At 43.5% G+C, this 21,395-nt stretch overlaps 1 protein-coding gene across 5 annotated transcripts in view; it reads left to right on the forward strand.

Annotated features, from left to right (window-relative positions):
* The window catches only part of CNKSR2 (connector enhancer of kinase suppressor of Ras 2), an 805,595-nt gene that overhangs the window by 491,423 nt on the left and 292,777 nt on the right, over positions 1 to 21,395 (forward strand). For all 5 annotated transcript variants that reach the window (XM_063955759.1, XM_063955760.1, XM_063955761.1 and 2 more), the window contains 2 exons: positions 1,130 to 1,219; positions 4,576 to 4,790. In XM_063955759.1, the coding sequence (XP_063811829.1) occupies positions 1,130 to 1,219; positions 4,576 to 4,790 (305 nt within the window). The remainder of the gene's footprint in view (positions 1 to 1,129; positions 1,220 to 4,575; positions 4,791 to 21,395) is intronic.

Genomic DNA, 21,395 nt, shown 5'->3' on the forward strand with positions numbered 1-21,395 from the left:
TTTTTTAAGAAAATAACCACTTTCCCACCCCTTCCCACTGATATACATGCACGGATCTCATGGATCCCTGCATGCCTATACAATCACGGATTAAAAAAGTAGGTCTGTTTTTTTTAAGCACTTTTTTACGAGTTGTAATTTTTCACGGCAGTGTTTTTTTTTTTTTGCTTTGCACTTCTTAGTAAATGACCGAGATTCATACTTAAACAGCCGCGTTTTGACCGATGGTGTATTCATTCGTAATTATTTTCATGGACTACCCAAAAAATACGAATGCCCTCATCACTGCCGTGATTTGAGTTTAGTAAATTACCGAGATGACACTTTGATGAAAAAACGGCATCTCGGTCAAAATCGGGACCTTAGTAAATTTACCCCATAGAGTGTAAACGGGAAGCCGGGTCGCATCGACCCGGCTACCGTTTACACTGCACAGTTTGCCAGGTTGAACACGTGTTCAACCCTGCAAACTTCCCGAGTTGGGATACCGGGTCACTCGACCAGGACTATTCCAACTCGACCCTTTTACACCAGCCAGCAACACGGGTTATGCGCATTCATGTGCAATAACCCGTGTTATATGCTGCTGGTGTAAAAAGGATATTAATTAGCACCTCAGTCAACATGATTTAACAATCTGGACTCAACCATGGATATCCTTAAAACCTGGACTGTAATGACAGAGTTTGAGAAACTGTGCTTTAAACCAGTGGTTCTCAAACTCCACAAAGCTCATATTTTCCAAATCACCTAATAGGTGCACAGGTGTATTTATTACTATTTGATGCATTTTAAAAGAGCTAAAAGGTGAGGTGGTTGTGATTCTGTGAGAAGACTTGGAAAATATGAAGGAGGAATATAATAGGGTGTGAGAATCAGGATGTGAGAGATTTTGTCAGAGTTCTCCTGGGTTTTGTTATTTAAACTGCCAATCATTTACATGGCAAAACCATGTTGGAGAGCTCTCACAAAATCTTTCACTTCCTGAATCTCACACCCTATTACATTGCCCCAAAAATGTTTGGGGCCCTGGGGACCAAGTTAGATAACTTATATGCTTTTAAAATATAAAACACCTGTAAAAATATATATATTTTATATTTCTATTTATTTTTTCTTCATCCTTTAGGTAAACTGCGGCCAATCTCTATGCCTGTAGAATATAATTGGGTTGGGGAGTATGAAGAGCCCACCAAGATGAAACGAGACAGTAGAAGAGGTGAGTCCATGAGGCCAATAGAAGATTACACATTTTGCTGCTAACTTTTTTGATTGACCAATTAAGTGGTTCTTCTACTGATTATATTGCTGCAGGCGGAAAAAAAATGTTTTGTTTTGCCAGTGTTCTATTGTGGAAGTTTAAGAATTGAAAATATAACTTCACAAAGCATACTTACCATTGATTAATCCTATAGAGCTATGTGGTATATTCAGTAGTGTTCCCGATTTGCAAAGTGCATGCATTCTAATTAATAAAAATAAATGTAGTGATAAGGAAAAATGGCATTCTATTTCCATTTTATGCATGCACTCATTTGACAGAAATAGGTATACTTGTCTACCAAACAGGGATGATCAGTTTTATGCATTCGTTCAGACTTAATATATAAATAAGTGAGACATTTGACCAGGGTGGGTGAACTAAAAGAAAGAGCACAGCGATAGCAGAGTTTTCCATACAGCTCTGTTACAGTCCATGTTTTGAGGAAATCTGCGTTTCATTCCAGATGGTTCAATCAAATTGACTGAGGTACTAATTAAGTCACCTGTGCTCAAGCATGGATATCCTTAAAACATGGACTGTAATGGCAGAGCTGGGGAAGCTCTGCTTTATAGTGATAATATATGGGATTGTTATTGAAAGTAATGAATGTAGATCAGCTGGTGCAAGAGGATTCTAGATGCAGATGTTCAGTGCTTTACTTTGTGAGAAACACTGTTACATCTAGTGTATGTAATGTCTTGTCTTAATGATTACAGTGTATGACACAGTAGAACGCAGATATTTTTGTCCAAAAATATTGTGCAGTCTTTGCCCATACTTTTCTAAAAAAAAACCAGGAGATTCACAAATTTAGAGAAGCCCTCCCTGATTCTTTCACATCCTGTCCACTTCCTTGGCAAAATGGACAGGTGAGCATGTGGATGCAATTCGCAGCAAATCACATCATCTCAGCTCTACCCCTAAATTGCGGCATTGCACTCTGGGGGACGAGGTCTCTATGACTTGGATTGCATCACCATGTCTCTCACACTTGAAACTTCCATCTCTGCATCCACTTTGGGATCTCCCAGAAGGAAGATCAAGAAAGTGGTTAAATATTAGGCTCACCATGCTATCCCTTTTTTCACCTGGTTTTAATCGGCCCCAGAACATGTGTGTCCCAATTTAAATGGATAGTATGGTAAGCCTATCAAATATACATTTATCCAGACTGGTGAGAAATCAAAAGGCCTAGGGCAGAGGTTCTCAAACACAGTCCTCAAGGAAACCCAATAGTCCAGGTTTTAGGTATATCCATGGCTCAGCACAGATGGTTAAATCAAATTGAATGTGGTACTAATTAAGGGTTGGGTATGGGTGACCGACCGCTGTTCACATAACCACTTCCCCTAATTAAGTCACCTGTGACCAAGCATGGATAAACTTAAAACCTTGACCATTGGGTTCCTTGAGAACCGCGGTTGAAAGTCTCTGGCCTAGGGTGTTAATAAAAAGGGTATTGTTAATATGCAGAGTATTACAATGGTTTGTGGACCCTGAGTGGGTCAGTACTCCTTCCCATTTAGGTTGCAAGAGTCCGGTCCAGCGTTTCCTTGAACATGACTTTCCAGGCATTCTCAGGTAACTTATCTATGCTGATCAATTTTAAAAAGAAAAATTACTTTAAACTGGAGAGTCTGTTGTATCCTCTGCTTTCCATGTTAGCGATACTCAGAAAGATCTCTGATACAAATCCCCAAAAAAGGTAAAAAAATTATAAAGAAACATAATCCGTATTGATATATTTCTGCTGGCAGCATTATTGTTCAGTTAAGTGTGTTTACAATGTGTGTGTGTTAGTAGTTTGACAGAGTTACAATTTTGTGTATATTGTTTTGTGCTGCAGAGTTTGCTGTAGTTTAATCCACTTCTACCTACAGCCCAGCTTTTTTCCTGAAGCAGTGTGTGATTGTAGATAGTTACAAAGATAAAATATTACCCAGAGTAAGACGCTGCATCACAAGTAGTTGCTAGAGGGAAACATTTCAGATGCTGAGCAGTGTTTTCTGTGGACTGTCTCCTGCCCACCCCATGCGCCCGATATCACTTTGCTTTAAACTCCTGCATAGATACAGGTTTCCCTGGTGGTGTGAACCTTAATGTAATAACGTCAGGTGTGTGAAGCTGAGTGAGTGGTCCATAGGCTGTGTCAGTAGTTCTCAAACTTTTTTTAATCACGGCACGCTGAGGCCAAAAGTTTCTTATTGAGAGATTTAGAAAGAAATGTTAAATTAAGTAAATGGTGTTTATATGTCATCCTTAGGTTCAGTTATGTGGTGAGGGATAAGATTTGCTTCTATTTGTCCACATATTTTATTATTTGAAGCCAAAAGCACTGGTTTTGCCTATTACATTGACCACCAACCCAGGGCACCCCTGGACCACCAACCCAGGGCACCCCTGCAAGTGTCCTGAGACACCCCAGGGTGTCACGGCACACAGTTTGAGAACCACTGGGGTGTGTTCCTGAGCATTTGAAATGGTTGTGTCTAGCAAACCGTTTAAGATGAAAAGTTGCGATTTTTTACACAGACTGTAAATGTAAAAGTATCTTTGTAAATAACAAAAGTATGAACTAAAACCGTACTGAAACCCCGAAATTACAATGATAGAAATGTTATTTACTAGAGTCTTTAGTTGTTGGGAATAGCAGGAGCTGCTGCAGATCAGCCTCAGAGAGCTACATTTGGCCTGCAGGTCTTTATTTTAACGGTTCCGTTACTTCTTGTGGTGCAGATATTTTAGATAGTGTTTTACTGTATGTAAGTGGTTCTAATTTTGAACGTTATACCACTCACTGGCATTAACCTATTTTATTTAATATAACCCACATTCTGCTACTAGAACTGAGAAAAATGTGTCCGTTATCAGTTGTCTCGCATGAACATAGCAGCATGTTCTGTAAAGAATAACCGCCGCAATCTGATAACCTCCTGCGTAGCGTTCAGAGAAGCATATGCTTCACGTTGTGGTTAGAAATTGTTACAATCTTTCTCAACATTGTAGATTGTCTCAAGGGCCTATAATTTAGAGGTCTGATGTAATATTTTTTATTTATTTTTTTGCTTGAAATACATTTAAACTGTCAGGAAAATACGCCAAAACTGTACAATGAATGGAAATCCCAAACGTATCCTTTGACATTGTCCCCTACGGGAAGAAATAATTTGTCTGTAACTGAGCATAAATGAGATTTCCTTTTTTTCTCCAGTGTTGCAATATTAGAATAATATATTCTCCAAATTTTCATTTATCATTTTTTCATCAAAGCAACTTGAGGTCCTTGAAGTTTCTCTTTCCATTTTGCTTAGAAAGTTCTCTACTGCGGTACATGAGCAACGACAAAATAATTCAGGAAGAGTTCATGCTGCAGAGAAGCACCAAAAAAGACACTGGGAAGAAATCTAAAAAGAAAGGAGAGAAAAACTCAAGTCCGACTCATTATGCCCTGATTCCCGGAGCACAGACGGACTCACTGCGGCAAGAAGTAGTCAGTCCGTCAATAGCAGATACAGCCTCTTATCATGTGAGTACCATGAATTGTAACTTGTTGTTGTTGTTGTTGTTGTTGTTGTTGTTGTTCTTATTAGTGCTACAGGACATTATCCTGACTTTTTAAGTCAAAGAATAGAATCTTATTATACGTAGAGCAACCTCACCTGCTACTCCCTACACTGTAGCAATACACAGCTCATCAATTTGCAGGTTTTTAAAACTCTATCTGTCCTTTGTCCATTTTTTGTACAGCTGTTTTGTACTAGAGGCCTGATTCAGAGATGGACAATATTGTCATATGAGAAAATATTCTAACGCTGCAGGAGGCATCTGAGGAGACAAGACAGCCTCTGACACAATCACAGATCCGAGTGCTGCATCCGAAGATACAGCAGCGGATCACCATAGCGGCCAACGATCACAGCCCTCGACATCTGAGTAAGCCTCGGCTTTCTCAGCATGACTGGCGGAAATACTAAGTCGGGGCCGCGAAGTCTGCATCCGAAGACATAGACCTTTGGCTCGACGCACCTGCAAAACAGGGGCGACACAACCCTGTTTTGTAGAATGGTCCCCATTGCCAAGTATCTCCAGATACAGTAGCTAAGGGTCACTTTTTTCTCATATATACTTTTATAGCATTTCAAAATTCTTCAAGAACCTCCTTGAGCAGCGATAGAAAAATTAGACCTTTTTCGGAGCGATTTTTTGGATAGTCCCCCAAAAACGCAAGACTTCAGCATGTGTGGCATGGTAAATGTTTGACATCCAATGTCAGTATAAGATTTGTTTTCACAGCACCCCTAGGCCAGAAGATTCTTATTGAGAGAGATATATGAAATTAAGTATATTGTGTTTATATGTCATCCTTAGGTTCTATTGTGTGGTGAGGGACAGGATTTGCTTCTGTTTGTCCACATAGTTTATGATTGGCAGCCACAAGCACTGGTTTTGCCTATTACTGTACATTCACCATAAATAATTGAAATTGGTCCTGGACCAGAGCCGGATTAAGGGGAGTGCCCAGGGGGTCCTCCCCCCTCCTCTCGGACAGCACGGTCAAGCACTCTCCAGCCTTCGCTGCTGCCAGGAGAGATGCTGCTGGCGGCAGAGGCTGGAGATTGCTTGACTCAGTCCCTGACCGTGCTGACCGAGAGGAGGGGGAAGGAAGCCGCATGCACAGCCGCACTCCTCCCCCGGCAGTGCAGATCCCTCCTGCCCCGGCAGCCTGGTCTCTTCTCTTCTCCCCCTGCTGCAGCGTGGCTCCCATTGCCTGTGACCGCGGGAGGTGAGCAGCGCATGCAGTGGGGTGTGGGGCTGTGGGGGCTGATGGTCGGCGGGGGGGGGGAGGCTCCTGTCTTTGGTGCCCTGGGCCCCCCGAGGGCTTGATCCGTCCCTGTCCTGGACCATTCTAAGGCATCCCTGCAAGTACCCCAAGGCACCCCAGGGTGTCACAGCACCCAGTTTGAGAACCACTGGTCTAATCTGTTAATATGCATTTCATGTAACTAAACATTTCTTCCATAGAAAAACATATAAAAGGCACTGCAAACCATAGTTTGTAAATTGGATCTGCTGCTGATAGAGATCAGTCTGTTGCTGTATCAAGTAGCACATTTATAATGGTTGATGATAGATCCACACTAAAACATGTTTCATGCAGAAATCTCCTAGTTTCCTAATGAATGGAGCACTATAATGAGTGCAGTATGCATCTACCATTCTATTCACAATGTCTAACTGCCTTAGTAACCACAATACTCAAGATTGCTGACACACTACCTCTCACATTTCCCTCAGTCTACTAAAGCTTCAGGACATTCAAGTAAAAATAAAAACAAAACTCAGACATCTGACAGGCTTCATTTATATCAAGAAATATAGTAGTTGTAGAGCCGTCCACAGAGCAGTGCCCCTGGTGCTTCATACTACACAATATAATATCGCCCGACACCTTCTGTCACCATGTTGTGCAAGAATCCTCACACATCCCAAGTTTTCATTCTGAGAAGCACAGCCTGACAATATCTTACTTAGATTACTGTTTTAAATGTGTGCCATAGAAAACTATAAATAATGTATTTAATAAAACAGAAATAGACTGTAGTACTACTTTTTATATTACATGTCCACTTACATCTTTGCAATTTTGCTAAATTTTGCACAACATGCAAAACACGGCTAAGCTGTTTTTCATGAGTAGCGAGTGGATGGATTTTAAAATTTTTGCTTGCCATAACAGAATATGTATAATGTAACATATTAAAGAAGCAAATTAGGAAAAATCACAAGACATCGCTAAATCTCTAAGTCTATTGCATGCAAAACTGTGATATACATGTTGGGATATAGCAAAGATGTATGTGGACACATCTATACATTTCACATTGCGTTATGATGAAATAGACATTATGGGGTATATTTACAAAGGTGTGCGTTTTTTAGAAGTGGAGATGTAGCCCATAGCAACCAATCAGGTTCTAGCTATTATCTTCTAGATGCAACTAGATAAATGTTAAGTGGAATCTGGTTGCTATGGGCAACCTCTCCACTTCTAAAAAAAAAAACCTCACACCTTAGTAAACATACCCCTACCTCTTTCATAAATTGAGTGTGTATATTGAAAAGTTATTCAATTTCCATTTTTACTTTTTAAAATGGAATTTTTTTATTTGCGATTCAGAAATTCACTTTCACTATAATAAGTGATATTTCAGTGTAAGGACCAGATGTACTAAGCCTCGAAAAGTGATACATTTCCAACCAGCTCCTACTGTAACTGTCATTTTTCAAACCCAGGGGTAAACGTATGAAGCAGTGATAAGGGTGGAGAAGTGAGCCAGTGAAGAAGTTACCCATGGCAACCAATCAGCATTGAAGTAACATTTATAATTTGCATACTATAAAATTATACAGAGAAGCTGATTGGTTGCCATGGGTAACTTCTCCACTGGCTCACTTCTCCATTCTTTTCACTGCTTCATACACTTACCCCCCATCCTGTGATATGGCAGCTGATTGGCTGGTACTTTATCACTGTGACATTTATCTCTTTTCAAGGCTTAGTACGTCTCCCTCAATGTAGTGTATTACAGATTATTTTTTTTGAGGCATTGATTGCCTTAGTTATGGCACAGTTACTATAGTTAGCAGTCTTTTTGAATGCTGAACATCAAAGTGGAAAACTATGTGGCCATTCTTCTTAGCAAAATTATTCAAGCAACCATGGTGTGCAAATGAATTGTGACGCTGCTTAGTTTTTTTTCTCTTTTTATATAATTTTTTTTTATAATTTGCATATTAATAATAAATATGATTTTTGCAGTTTTTCTTCCATCTTGGTGACACAGGTGTGAATTGGCTATAAGTTTTAAACAGTCTTGACACATTAGGTTTGCAGACACCAACAGCGCAATATTGGGAATAGCCATTTATGAATGCTTTTTAAGAACTACAGTTTAACGCTCTTCCTTCTTATAATACCCAAACTGAAGAATGAACAAAACTATTACATGAAATGAGAAAACTAAATAATATTCACATACCAACATCTCTGGCTTTAAACTGATATATACTTACTCCAGGTGGACAAAGCAAGCTGATTCCAGTTTTATCTGTTCATTAGCACGTCCTAGGCATATCCAGTAGCTCATGCACCATTCTCTCTTCTAAAAACATAAGCGCCATAAAATGCAAAAAGTTGTCAGACAGTTTGTACACCACTGTAGGGCAGGTTAGTATTGTATTGGAGGGGAGATGTTCAGTAAATATAAGGTCTTGCAAAGGTTTTCAGTAGGATTAATGTTGCAAGGAGCAAATGTCTATTGAACATAAAATAAAAATAAAAAAGTAGAGAAGATGTAATCTGTTGCTTGATGTTTGTGATGTTGAAATATATGCTTTTGGGGAATATGTATACAGATATGTCCTCCTACATAATTGCTGCTATTGTACCAAACTGCCGCTCTCTGCACACCAGGTCATGTGCCAGATCATGTGAGAGACTGCTAGCACCAGACGTCTTTTTCATCTCTCTTTTCTCGAAAATATGCCCTAGTTGTAAAGTGATGTCACTAGGATACTGTGTTGATTAATTTGATATGCGACTTGCATATCTGTGCTCGACTGAGTCTGAATCTGTATACAAAATGCTACAATACAGCAAGTTCTGTTATGCTACATATAGTATACAGACTCCGTCGCCAGGGGTCTCGAGTCACATGGCGCAATTAGGCCAGTTGTATGAGAACACATATGTATAATCAGTGTGTTTTTGTGATGTTGCCTAAGAGTACTTGAAAAAGGATGTTCCTCCTCTGTTGTTGCTGGAGTATTTTTACCTTTTTCTGAAAGTCTATTCCCAGACTAGTCCATTCTACTTAATAGACCAGGGAGACACTATCCTGACCATATGAATGCCACAATTTCAGTCTACAGAAATACCAGTATCTTTTTTTTGGTTACCAGCACCTTCTTCCATAGGAAACCCCCACCCCCCCCACCCCCCCCCCACCCCCCACCCCCAGCCTCCCACTGTGCAGCACTTGTACAAGATGGGAACTTTTGGGGGAGGTCACCAGGAGGCTTTTGACATGTTTGCTGCAGTAGTCTTCTATGGCAAAGATAGGATGTTCTATATATGAGGCAAAATAGTTAGGGTGCTTCACAAATCTGTAAAAAATTACTAATTATAGTGATTTGATAGATTTTCTGAAAAAAGGATAATTTAATATTATTCATTTATTACTTTGATTCAAATCACTCCATCATCTTATCAGAAACCATTATACCATCCAACACAGCCTTTAGGCTCAACAATGTACGAAAATGTACAGAAGGATATCAAAACAAAAGAAAGGTTACCTGTTCTTTTTCCTTGTCTGTGTATTCAGGCAGACTCTTCCATTTCTGAGCAGCAGAATTTTGCTGCTAGGCCCTGAAAACTCATACATTTCTCTGTCAGGTTCCCTTCCAATACTCTGAGAGGCAAAGGTCTGACACATTATTCTTTAGGCGTGTACTGTATGACATATCTGTGCAACTAGCAGTTAGTAATGAAACTTGGCATCTACTGGAAGGCTGTCTCTGTTTTGCTAATCAAGTACCACACCAAAAACAGACATATTTTTCATTAACTATGCAGGATAAAGACGAAATAGGAGCACTTTTCCCAGGAATATCATCCACAATAAACAGATGGTGAAAACATTTCACAATATATGAATGGACGCTTTTTGTAAATAGTAACTGAATGGCTTTTTAGGTTGATGAGGGGGTGTGTGGGGAGGCAAGAAGGCAATTGACTCTTCTTTTTACATCTGAGTTTACAGCAGTTGCAATTAGTAGGAGATTCTTACTGTAACAAATAAACTCTGATTCTATCTATCTATCTATCTATCTATCTATCTATCTATCTATCTATCATCTGTCTATCTGTCTGTCTGTCTGTCTATCTATCTATCTATCTATCTATCTATCTATCTATCTATCTATCTATCTATCTATCTATCTATCTATCTATCTATCTATCTATCATGTCTGTCTGTCTGTCTGTCTGTCTGTTTTTACGTACTGGGTGTGAAATACAGTCAAAACCCTGATGGATCTCAGTAAGTATTTAAACCTACCCCACCCCTCCTGCAGCCTAACAATAACCGTCCTCTCCCACAGCCTAATCCTAACAGGGTTCCTGTCCGCAACTATAATAATCAAAAAAGACACACCTCCCAACTGTCCTGCTAGTTTTGACAGACTATCCCGCAGTCAAGACGTTTGCCCCGATCTGCATGGGGCTGGTAGATGTTGAACTGCGGTACACTCGGGAGGCAGGTGTCTCTACAGCGTGCAACTTATAAAATGTAAAATTTTCTCTACAAAAAGAAACATGCCCACCAGGGGCGTCAGTGTGCTGTAGCTACACCCGTGTCTTGCTGTAAAGATTTCCGATGTTGACAAGTATGATATTAACATGTACAAAATTGTATAGTATCTGTGCATGGCATGGCAGTGTGCAGGAAAGAATATTAACCCTTTCCATGCAGCATGTTGCGCCACTCTCTAATCTGATTTCTTCACTGCTAAAAATCTTCCAGTACCTCTGGGGTAGTGAAGATCAGCCTTGCTCCATTTTTAAGCAGGGATGCATTTAATGTAATGTTACATATGGTGCAAGAAAAAAAAAAGTAAAGCACTTAGGTCCTAATTCCGACCTGATCGCTGCTGTGAGTTTTCGCACAGCAGCCAATCAGGTCTGAACTGCTCATGTGCCGGCGTCGCAGTGCGTCGGCGCATGCCAGACAGCCGACGGCTGTCTCAGTCCTGCGATCGCATCTGCCTGATTGACAGGCAGAGACGGTCGCTGGGTGGGAGGTGGCGGGCCGGCGACGTTTGGCCGCCATTTAGGGGTGCGTGGTCCGGGCAACGCAGGCGTGCCCGGACCGTTGCAGCCGCTGCGACCCTCACAGCGACGAGTAGCTCCTGCCAGCGCGCAGGAGCTGCGCTGGCAGGGATCTATTCCTAAAGTACAAAACATTGGCGCTGTGCAATGCTTTTGTACTTGTGCGGGGGGGTCGGGCCTTACATGCGGGGCGGACTAGCCCTGCAATGGGCGTCCTCCCGCATGTCTGTGTGACTAATCGTACAGTAGATGTGCTACATTTAGCACATCTACGATCAGGTCTGAATTAGGCCCTTAGTCCATGTGTGCACACTGCAGCAGCAGCGATCTTGTTTTCAGAAACATTTGATAATGGTCTTCCAGGCAGCAAATCCAATCTCTTTATTAGCAAGAGACAGGAAATTAGACATGTAGATAAAAAAAAAACCCACTGCTACAACAAATATTAGTGTACTGTTACAAAGATGTCATATTCGTTGATCGCTTTTATTTCCTTTTTTTTTGCTAACCCAGGGCAAAAAAGATTGCTATCGTAAAATTACTGAAAGTTTGAAACCATGGTAACCATGGTTCTGCTGAAATCCTGCATCTATAACGCATTAATTCTCCCGGCAGTAATTTAGGTGACATACTGTACAGCCATTATTCTGCAGAAGACATGGCTGCCAGATCATTCATAGCTGCTACTCATTTTTTCATCACATAAATATCCATCAATTGAAACAGGTGTTTCTCTATCATGGACTACTTTTTTGGCATAAGCCTAGAAGGTATACCCGGCCTATACTGTACAATGTATTGATCTGCAAAAGCCACGCCACCCATCCTGAAGCCAGATTCCTATATGTTTTTAAATATATGTTTTTGGTATCCATACATGTGCAGTTGTCATACTAACATAGATTCAGAATGCCTGTTATTAATTATAATATTGGTGGTCATTCCGAGTTGTTCGCTCGTTGCCGTTTTTCGCAATGCAGCGATTAGGTGGAAAATGCGCATGCGCATGGTACGCAGCGCGCATGCGCTAAGTTATTTAACACAAAACTTAGTAGATTTGTTGGTGTTCGTGCGGCGCTTTTCAGTCGCTCTGCTTATCGGTGAGTGATTGACGGGAAGGGGCGTTTCTGGAAGGTAACTGAGCGTTTTCTGGGAGTGTGCTAAAAAACGCAGGAGTGTCTGGAGAAACGGGGGAGTGGCTGGCCGAACGCAGGGCGTGTTTGTGACATCAAACCAGGAACTAAACGGACTGAGGTGATCGCAATCTAGGAGTAGGTCAGGAGCTACTCAGAAACTGCAGGGAATTATTTAGTAGCAGTTCTGCTAATCTTTCGTTCGCTATTCTGCTAAAATAAGATACACTCCCAGAGGGCGGCAGCCTAGCGTTTGCATGCTGCTAAAAGCAGCTAGCGAGCGAACAACTCGGAATGAGGGCCCTAGTACCCTATTCAGGTTGGATTGCAGATTCCGGTTAAAAAGTAGAATCTGCAACTGTTTCTGTTAGAGATGAGCGGGTTCGGTTCCTCGGAATCCGAACCCCCCCGAACTTCAACCTTTTTACACGGGTCCGAGGCAGACTCGGATCTTCCCGCCTTGCTCGGCTAACCCGAGCGCGCCCGAACGTCATCATCCCGCTGTCGGATTCTCGCGAGGATCGTATTCTATCGCGAGACTCGGATTCTATATAAGGAGCCGCGCGTCGCCGCCATTTTCACACGTGCATTGAGATTGATAGGGAGAAGACGTGGCTGGCGTCCTCTCCGTTAGAATAGAATAGATAGAGACACTTGAGTTGATTACTTAGTAATTTTGGGGAGCATTAGGAGTACTCAGAGTGCAGAGTTTTGCTGATAGTTACTAGTGACTGACCACCACCAGTTTTATTTATTATTTAATATAATCCGTTCTCTGCCTGAAAAAAAACGATACACAGTCACATACCATATCTGTGCTCAGCCTCAGTGTGCTGCATGATAATATCATCTATATGTATATCTGACTGTGCTGAGTGCTCACTGCTCACACAGCTGAATTGTGGGGTAGACTGGGGTGCAGTTATAGCAGGAGTACAGTGCACACTTTTGCTGCCAGTGTGACTGACCAGTGACCACCAGTATATTGTCTGCCTGAAAAAGTTAAACACTCCTGTGGTGTTTTTTTTTTTTAATTCTATAAACGCATTCTGCTGACAGTGTCCAGCAGGTCCGTCATTCATTATATTATATAAATATTTACCTGCAGTAGTGTTATATTTTTTTTGTTCATCTCTATCATCTTTATCATCTCTATATTAGCAGACGCAGTACGGTAGTCCACGGCTGTGGCTACCTCTGTGTCGTCAGTGCTCGTCCATAATTGTATACCTACCTGTGGTGGGGTTTTTTTTTCTATCTTCTTCATACTAGTAGTTTTGGAGTCTGCTGACAGTGTCCAGCAGGTCCGTCATTATATTATATATACCTGCAGTAGTGATATATATATATTTTTTATATCATTATCATCTCTATACTAGCAGACGCAGTACGGTAGTCCACGGCTGTAGCTACCTCTGTGTCGTCAGTGCTCGTCCATAATTGTATACCTACCTGTGGTGGGGTTTTTTTTTCTATCTTCTTCATACTAGTAGTTTAGGAGTCTGCTGACAGTGTCCAGCAGGTCCGTCATTATATTATATATACCTGCAGTAGTGATATATATATATATTTTATATCATTATCTCTATACTAGCAGACGCAGTACGGTAGTCCACGGCTGTAGCTACCTCTGTGTCGTCAGTGCTCGTCCATAATTGTATACCTACCTGTGGTGGGGGTTTTTTTTCTATCTTCTTCATAATAGTAGTTTAGGAGTCTGCTGACAGTGTCCAGCAGGTCCGTCATTATATTATATATACCTGCAGTAGTGATATATATATATTTTTTATATCATTATCATCTCTATACTAGCAGACGCAGTACGGTAGTCCACGGCTGTAGCTACCTCTGTGTCGTCAGTGCTCGTCCATAATTGTATACCTACCTGTGGTGGGGGTTTTTTTCTATCTTCTTCATACTAGTAGTTTAGGAGTCTGCTGACAGTGTCCAGCAGGTCCGTCATTATATTATATATACCTGCAGTAGTGATATATATATATTTTTTATATCATTATCATCTCTATACTAGCAGACGCAGTACGGTAGTCCACGGCTGTAGCTACCTCTGTGTCGTCAGTGCTCGTCCATAATTGTATACCTACCTGTGGTGGGGTTTTTTTTTCTATCTTCATACTAGTAGTAGGAGTCTGCTGACAGTGTCCAGCAGGTTCGTCATTATATTATATATACCTGCAGTAGTGATATATATATATTTTTTATATCATTATCATCTCTATACTAGCAGACGCAGTATGGTAGTCCACGGCTGTAGCTACCTCTGTGTCGTCAGTCACTCGTCATCCATAAGTATACTAGTATCCATCCATCTCCATTGTTTACCTGAGGTGCCTTTTAGTTGTGCCTATTAAAATCTGGAGAACAAAAATGTTGAGGTTCCAAAAATAGGGAAAGATCAAGATCCACTTCCACCTCGTGCTGAAGCTGCTGCCACTAGTCATGGCCGAGACGATGAAATTCCATCAACGTCGTCTGCCAAGGCCGATGCCCAATGTCATAGTACAGAGCATGTAAAATCCAAAACACAAAATATCAGTAAAAAAAGGACTCAAAAATCTAAAATAAAATCGTCGGAGGAGAAGCGTAAACTTGCCAATATGCCATTTACCACACGGAGTGGCAAGGAACGGCTGAGGCCCTGGCCTATGTTCATGGCTAGTGGTTCAGCTTCACATGAGGATGGAAGCACTCAGCCTCTCGCTAGAAAAATGAAAAGACTTTAGCTGGCAAAAGCACAGCAAAGAACTGTGCGTTCTTCGAAATCACAAATCCACAAGGAGAGTCCAATTGTGTCGGTTGCGATGCCTGACCTTCCCAACACTGGACGTGAAGAGCATGCGCCTTCCACCATTTGCACGCCCCCTGCAAGTGCTGGAAGAAGCACCCGCAGTCCAGTTCCTGATAGTCAGATTGAAGATGTCAGTGTTGAAGTACACCAGGATGAGGAGGATATGGGTGTTGCTGGCGCTGGGGAGGAAATTGACAAGGAGGATTCTGATGGTGAGGTGGTTTGTTTAAGTCAGGCACCCGGGGAGACACCTGTTGTCCGTGGGAGGAATATGGCCATTGACATGCCTAGTGAAAATACCAAAAAAATCAGCTCTTCGGTGTGGAAGTATTTCAACAGAAATGCGGACAACAGGTGTCAAGCCGTGTGTTGCCTTTGTCAAGCTGTAATAAGTAGGGGTAAGGACGTTAACCACCTCGGAACATCCTCCCTTATACGTCACCTGCAGCGCATTCATCATAAGTCAGTGACAAGTTCAAAAACTTTGGGCGACAGCGGAAGCAGTCCACTGACCAGTAAATCCCTTCCTCTTGTAACCAAGCTCACGCAAACCACCCCACCAACTCCCTCAGTGTCAATTTCCTCCTTCCCCAGGAATGCCAATAGTCCTGCAGGCCATGTCACTGGCAATTCTGATGAGTCCTCTCCTGCCTGGGATTCCTCCGATGCATCCTTGCATGTAACGCCTACTGCTGCTGGCGCTGCTGTTGTTGCTGCTGGGAGTCGATGGTCATCCCAGAGGGGAAGTCGTAAGACGACTTTTACTACTTCCACCAAGCAATTGACTGTCCAACAGTCCTTTGCGAGGAAGATGAAATATCCCAGCAGTCATCCTGCTGCAAAGCGGATAACTGAGGCCTTGGCATCCTGGGCGGTGAGAAACGTGGTTCCGGTATCCATCATTACTGCAGAGCCAACTATAGACTTGATTGAGGTACTGTGTTCCCGGTACCAAATACCATCTAGGTTCCATTTCTCTAGGCAGGCGATACCGAAAATGTACACAGACCTCAGAAAAAGACTCACCAGTGTCCTAAAAAATGCAGTTGTACCCAATGTCCACTTAACCACGGACATGTGGACAAGTGGAGCAGGGCAGACTCAGGACTATATGACTGTGACAGCCCACTGGGTAGATGTATTGACTCCCGCCGCAAGAACAGCAGCGGCGGCACCAGTAGCAGCATCTCGCAAACGCGAACTCTTTCCTAGGCAGGCTACGCTTTGTATCACCGCTTTCCAGAATACGCACACAGCTGAAAACCTCTTACGGCAACTGAGGAAGATCATCGCAGAATGGCTTACCCCAATTGGACTCTCCTGTGGATTTGTGGCATCGGACAACGCCAGCAATATTGTGTGTGCATTAAATATGGGCAAATTCCAGCACGTCCCATGTTTTGCACATACCTTGAATTTGGTGGTGCAGAATTATTTAAAAAATGAGAGGGGCGTGCAAGAGATGCTGTCGGTGGCCAGAAGAATTGCGGGACACTTTCGGCGTACAGGCACCACGTACAGAAGACTGGAGCAACACCAAAAACGCCTGAACCTGCCCTGCCATCATCTGAAGCAAGAAGTGGTAACGAGGTGGAATTCAACCCTCTATATGCTTCAGAGGTTGGAGGAGCAGCAAAAGGCCATTCAAGCCTGTACAACTGACCACGATATAGGAGGTGGAATGCACCTGTCTCAAGCGCAGTGGAGAATGATTTCAACGTTGTGCAAGGTTCTGCAACCTTTTGAACTTGCCACACGTGAAGTCAGTTCAGACACTGCCAGCCTGAGTCAGGTCATTCCCCTCATCAGGCTTTTGCAGAAGAAGCTGGAGACATTGAAGGAGGAGCTAACACTGAGCGATTCCGCTAGGCATGTGGGACTTGTGGATGGAGCCCTTAATTCGCTTAACAAGGATTCACGGGTGGTCAATCTGTTGAAATCAGAGCACTACATTTTGGCCACCGTGCTCGATCCTAGATTAAAAACCTACCTTGGATCTCTCTTTCCGGCAGACACAAGTCTGCAGGGGTTCAAAGAACTGCTGGTGAGAAAATTGTCAAGTCAAGCGGAACGCGACCTGTCAACATCTCCTCCTTCACATTCTCCCGCAACTGGGGGTGCGAGGAAAAGGCTCAGAATTCCGAGCCCACCCGCTGGCGGTGATGCAGGGCAGTCTGGAGCGACTGCTGATGCTGACATCTGGTCCGGACTGAAGGACCTGACAACGATTACGGACATATCGTCTACTGTCACTGCATATGATTCTCTCACCATTGAAAGAATGGTGGAGGATTATATGAGTGACCGCATCCAAGTAGGCAAGTCAGACAGTCCGTACGTATACTGGCAGGAAAAAGAGGCAATTTGGAGGCCCTTGCACAAACTGGCTTTATTCTACCTAAGTTGCCCTCCCACAAGTGTGTACTCCGAAAGAGTGTTTAGTGCCGCCGCTCACCTTGTCAGCAATCGGCGTACGAGGTTACTTCCAGAAAATGTGGAGAAGATGATGTTCATTAAAATGAATTATAATCAATTCCTCCATGGAGACATTCACTAGCAGCAATTGCCTCCACAAAGTACACAGGGAGCTGTGATGGTGGATTCCAGTGGGGACGAATTGATAATCTGTGAGGAGGGGGATGTACACGGTGATGAACCGGAGGATGATGATAAGGTGGACATCTTGCCTCTGTAGAGCCAGTTTGTGCAAGGAGAGATTAATTGCTTCTTTTTTGGTGGGGGTCCAAACCAACCCGTCATTTCAGTCACAGTCGTGTGGCAGACCCTGTCACTGAAATGATGGGTTGGTTAAAGTGTGCATGTCCTGTTTATACAACATAAGGGTGGGTGGGAGGGCCCAAGGACAATTCCATCTTGCACCTCTTTTTTTTTTTCATTTTTCTTTGCGCCATGTGCTGTTTGGGGAGTGTTTTTTGGAAGGGCCATCCTGCGTGACACTGCAGTGCCACTCCTAGATGGGCCAGGTGTTTGTGTTGGCCACTAGGGTCGCTTATCTTAGTCACACAGCTACCTCATTGCGCCTCTTTTTTTTCTTCTTTGCGTCATGTACTGTTTGGGGAGTATTTTTTGGAAGGGCCATCCTGCGTGACACTGCAGTGCCACTCCTAGATGGGCCAGGTGTTTGTGTCGGCCACTAGGGTCACTTATCTTAGTCACACAGCTACCTCATTGCGCCTCTTTTTTTTCTTCTTTGCGTCATGTGCTGTTTGGGGAGTATTTTTTGGAAGGGCCATCCGGCCTGACACTGCAGTGCCACTTCTAGATGGGCCAGGTGTTTGTGTCGGCCACTAGGGTCGCTTAGCTTACTCACACAGCTACCTCATTGCGCCTCTTTTTTTCTTTGCATCATGTGCTGTTTGGGGAGTGTTTTTTGGAAGGGCCATCCTGCGTGACACTGCAATGCCACTCCTAGATGGGCCAGGTGTTTGTGTCGGCCACTAGGGTCGCTTATCTTACTCACACAGCTACCTCATTGCGCCTCTTTTTTTTCTTCTTTGCGTCATGTGCTGTTTGGGGAGTGTTTTTTGGAAGGGCCATCCTGCGTGACACTGCAGTGCCACTCCTAGATGGGCCAGGTGTTTGTGTCGGCCACTTGGGTCGCTGAGCTTAGTCATCCAGCGACCTCGGTGCAAATTTTAGGACTAAAAATAATATTGTGAGGTGTGAGGTGTTCAGAATAGACTGAAAATGAGTGGAAATTATGGTTATTGAGGTTAATAATACTTTGGGATCAAAATGACCCCCAAATTCTATGATTTAAGCTGTTTTTTAGGGTTTTTTGAAAAAAAACACCCGAATCCAAAACACACCCGAATCCGACAAAAAAAATTCGGTGAGGTTTTGCCAAAACGCGTTCGAACACAACTACGGCCACGGAACCGAACCCAAAACCAAAACACAAAACCCGAAAAATTTCCGGTGCACATCTCTAGTTTCTGTAGCATGCTGTGGGCCGCCCAGCATATTAATTGGCGGTCAGCGATGCGATTGCAAAACAATTGCGATTGTATCACTGAGACAGAAACGGAGTATGGCCCCCTGCAGCCGCAGATAGGCTGTGTATGCCGGCAGTCCGCCGCCATTTTTTACATCGGAGCGGACGCGTCTGATATCCCCCGAAACGGTGCTCCCCCCCCATTGCCGTCGATGTCATTCGTAGTGTGATCACATCCTTCAGGGATACGATCACACTATGAATGCAAATGCATGCAAGGTGCGGCCGCAACGTGTGCGCAGTTTCCGGAAAATAGCTCAATTGCGATTTTCAGTAGTCCTGTGCAAACTGAGTAACCCACTAAAACCAAACATTGTTGTTGATGAAATGGTCTCATATCAAAAGTATTTCTCTATCGTCCTAGTGGATGCTGGGGTTCCTGAAAGGACCATGGGGAATAGCGGCTCCGCAGGAGACAGGGCACAAAAAGTAAAGCTTTAGGATCAGGTGGTGTGCACTGGCTCCTCCCCCTATGACCCTCCTCCAAGCCTCAGTTAGGTTTTTGTGCCCGGCCGAGAAGGGTGCAATCTAGGTGGCTCTCCTAAAGAGCTGCTTAGAAATGTTTAGCTTAGGTTTTTTATTTTACAGTGAGTCCTGCTGGCAACAGGATCACTGCATCGAGGGACTTAGGGGAGAAGAAGTGAACTCACCTGCGTGCAGGATGGATTGGCTTCTTTGGCTACTGGACATTAGCTCCAGAGGGACGATCACAGGTACAGCCTGGATGGTCACCGGAGCCTCGCCGCCGGCCCCCTTGCAGATACTGAAAAGAGAAGAAGGTCCAGAATCGGCGGCAGAAGACTCCTCAGTCTTCTTAAGGTAGCGCACAGCACTGCAGCTGTGCGCCATTGCTCTCAGCACACTTCACACCGCAGTCACTGAGGGTGCAGGGCGCTGGGGGGGGGCGCCCTGGGCAGCAATGAAAATCCTTTTTTTGGCAAAAAATACCTCACATATAGCCTCCGGGGCTATATGGAGATATTTAACCCCTGCCAGAATCCATTTTTAAGCGGTAGACGAGCCCGCCGAAAAGGGGGCGGGGCCTATCTCCTCAGCACACAGCGCCATTTCCTCACACAGTTCCGCTGGTCAGGAAGGCTCCCAGGCTCTCCCCTGCACTGCACTACAGAAACAGGGTTAAATCAAGAGAGGGGGGGGCAAAATTTGGCGAAATTGTGATTTTATAAAAGCAGCTATAAGGGAGCACTTATTATAAGGCTATCCCTGTAAAATTTAGCGCTTTGGTGTGTGCTGGCAAACTCTCCCTCTGTCTCCCCAAGGGGCTAGTGGGGTCCTGTCCTCTGTCAGAGCATTCCCTGCGTGTGTGTGCTATATGTCGGTACGTGTGTGTCGACATGTATGAGGACGATGTTGGTGAGGAGGCGGAGCAAATTGCCTGTAATGGTGATGTCACTCTCTAGGGAGTCGACACCGGAATGGATGGCTTATTTATGGAATTACGTGATAATGTCAACACGCTGCAAGGTCGGTTGGCGACATGAGACGGCTGGCAAACAAATTAGTACCTGTCCTGGCGTCTCAAACACCGTCAGGGGCGTTAAAACGTCCTTTTACCTCAGTCGGTCGACAGACACAGACACGGACACTGATTTCAGTGTCGACGGTGAAGAAACAAACGTATTTCCCTTTAGGGCCACACTTTACATGTTAAGGGCAATGAAGGAGGTGTTACATATTTCTGATACTACAAGTACCACAAAAGAGGGTATTATGTGGGATGTGAAAAAACTACCTGTAGTTTTTCCTGAATCAGATAAATTAAAGGAAGTGTGTGATGATGCGTGGGTTCCCCCCGATAGAAAATTATTGGCGGTATACCCTTTCCCGCCAGAAGTTAGGGCGCGTTGGGAAACACCCCTTAGGGTGGATAAGGCGCTCACACGCTTATCAAAACAAGTGGCGGTACCGTCTATAGATAGGGCCGTCCTCAAGGAGCCAGCTGACAGGAGGCTGGAAAATATCATAAAAAGTATATACACACATACTGGTGTTATACTGCGACCAGCGATCGCCTCAGCCTGGATGTGCAGAGCTGGGGTGGCTTGGTCGGATTCCCTGACTAAAAATATTGATACCCTTGACAGGGACAGTATTTTATTGACTATAGAGCATTTAAAGGATGCATTTCTATATATACGAGATGCACAGAGGGATATTTGCACTCTGGCATCAAGAGTAAGTGCGATGTCCATATCTGCCACAAGATGTTTATGGACACGACAGTGGTCAGGTGATGCAGATTCCAAACGGCACAAAGGTGTATT

Source organism: Pseudophryne corroboree, chromosome 2, assembly GCF_028390025.1.
Source record: "Pseudophryne corroboree isolate aPseCor3 chromosome 2, aPseCor3.hap2, whole genome shotgun sequence".
NCBI lineage: Eukaryota > Metazoa > Chordata > Amphibia > Anura > Myobatrachidae > Pseudophryne > Pseudophryne corroboree.